The sequence below is a fragment of the Pristiophorus japonicus genome, chromosome 22 (assembly GCF_044704955.1).
Source record: "Pristiophorus japonicus isolate sPriJap1 chromosome 22, sPriJap1.hap1, whole genome shotgun sequence".
Lineage (NCBI taxonomy): Eukaryota > Metazoa > Chordata > Chondrichthyes > Pristiophoridae > Pristiophorus > Pristiophorus japonicus.
The window spans coordinates 56,358,918-56,361,175 of NC_091998.1; the positions used below are offsets into that span (position 1 = coordinate 56,358,918).

General features: G+C 50.9%; 1 protein-coding gene across 1 annotated transcript in view; it reads right to left on the bottom strand.

Moving 5' to 3' along the window:
- Positions 1 to 1,125: 1,125 nt before the first annotated feature.
- Positions 1,126 to 2,258, bottom strand: part of LOC139234775 (GDNF family receptor alpha-2-like) — a 290,018-nt gene continuing 288,885 nt past the window's right edge. Inside the window, exon 9 of the mRNA XM_070865467.1 lies at positions 1,126 to 2,012. Within this exon, the coding sequence (XP_070721568.1) occupies positions 1,854 to 2,012 (159 nt within the window). The 3' untranslated portion in view covers positions 1,126 to 1,853. The remainder of the gene's footprint in view (positions 2,013 to 2,258) is intronic.

Here is a 2,258-nt window from a genome sequence, read left to right on the forward strand (position 1 = left end):
GTATCGGACGACCTTTGGGTTGGCCCAATAATGCCGTCCCGCTGACCGGGCTGACACCCTCCCTGGTGGCCCAGTTTTGTGCCACTAAAGCGCCTCAGAGTTCGTAGCGGGACTCCCCTGGAGGTGCACTGTCGGAGGGGCAGTACTGAGGGAGTGCCGCACTGTCGGAGGGGCAGTACTGAGGGAGTGCCGCACTGTCGGAGGGGCAGTACTGAGGGAGCGCCACACTGTCGGAGGGGCAGTACTGAGGGAGTGCTGCACTGTCGGAAGGGCGGTACTGATGGAACGGTGCACTGTCGGAGGGGTGGTACTGAGGGAACGGCGCACTGTCAGAGGGGTAGTACTGAGGGAGCGCCGCACTGTCGGAGGGGCAGTACTGAGGCAGCGCTGCACTGTCGGAGAGGCAGTATTGAGGGAGCACTGCACTGTCGGAGGGGCAGTATTGAGGGAGCACTGCACAGTCGGAGTAGCAGTACTGAGAGAGTGCCGCACAGTCGGAGGGGTAATACTGAGGGAGTGCTGCACTGTCGGAGGGGAAGTACTGAGGGAGTGCTGCACTGTTGGAGGGGCAGTACTGAGGGAGCGCCGCACAGTCAGAGGGGTAATACTGAGGGGGTGCTGCACTGTCAGAGGGGCAGTACTAAGGGAGTACTGCACTGTCGGAGGTGCAGTCCTTCAGTTGAAATGTTAAACCGAGGCCCCACCTGCCCTCTCAGATGGATGTAAAAGATTCCACGGCATTATTTCAAAGAGCAGTGGGGAGCTATCCTCGATGTCCTGGCTAATATTTATCCCTCAATTAGGATCACATAAAAACAGATTACCTGGTCATTATCACATTGCTGTATGTGGGAGCTTGCTGTGTGCAAATTGGCTGCCTCGTTTCCCACATTACAACAGTGACTACACTTGATAATGTACTTCATTGGCTGTAAAGCGCCTTGGGACATCCGGTGGTCGTGAAAGGCGCTATATAAATCCAAGTCTTTCTCTTTGATTGAAATTCCGCTTCAGTGAACAATTAAACATTAAAAATAACAAAGAGATCAACAAGCGATGGTATCCAAGTATAGATATATTCCTGTTTATGTTACTGAAATAATACACTATACAATGACGGTATAATTCAATAAGCAGCACGCAAAAGCAGTGCAAGCTGGGAGGTACATCAAGCACTGCCTGAAACATTTCTAGAAAGTTCGGAAATGAAGGAAGGAACATTTTCACACGCAAACAGAACTCAGACGTTCCCTGGGGTATAAATGATATTGTGTAGAAAACATTGGGCGGGGGGGGGGGGGGGGGGGATTTAAACACACCAGCATCTCTCCTCAAATCTGAGAACAAGGGGTAAGGGGCAGGGGGCGGGGGATTAAACGTACACACACAATAAAACAGAATTGTGATTTTACACAACCCATTAATCACCACAGCAGTGCCACCGAATTGGAATCCTGTCCTTCAGCCGTGAGCATTGGTGCGGAGTGAATACTGATCCAAATCGCAAGGCTTTGCTGTAACCCAGCCCGGGCCAGCTAATTACCCGAATCCAGTAAACAGCCCGGTATTGAGGCAGCGTCCGACAGCCAGGCTCGGAGAGGCGATCGTGGTGTTCCCCTTGTCGAATGGAGCAAAGTCCTGACCCATTCTCAGCAACTGTGTCCATGAAAAGCCTTTGGAAACCAACACACTTGTGCTAACATATTTATACCGACGCACTCACAACTTTCCCCTCTCTCCCTCTCCTTCCTTAAAATTCAGTGAATTCGCTTTTGTCTCCGCAAGGGGTGGGGGGGTCTTTTTTTTCAATTGAGTAGGATGGATGTGAAAACCTCTCGGGCTCCGCGGGGCTCCTACGATGTCAGGAACGTCAGGATAAAACAGGAAAGGGCCACCCATGCCACACTGGCATGGACGCATGCACTCAAAGAATTTGTGTTCCTCAGGTTGGTGTAGCTCGTTACTTTATCCATGTCTTTAATCTTGTCCTTGTTCAGAGCAGGAATATCGGTCTGTAAGAGGAAAATACATCACTCTCTAGTTTGCTTTGTAAGAACATAAGAATTAGGAGCAGGAGTCGGCCATTCGGCCCCTCGAGCCTGCTCCACCATTCAATGAGATCCTGGCTGATCTTTGACCTCAACTCCACTTTCCCACCCAATCCCCATATCCCTTGATTCCCTTAATATCTAAAAATCTATGAATCTCAGCCTTGAATATACTCAACGACTGAGCCTCCAGAGCCCTCTGGGGCAGAG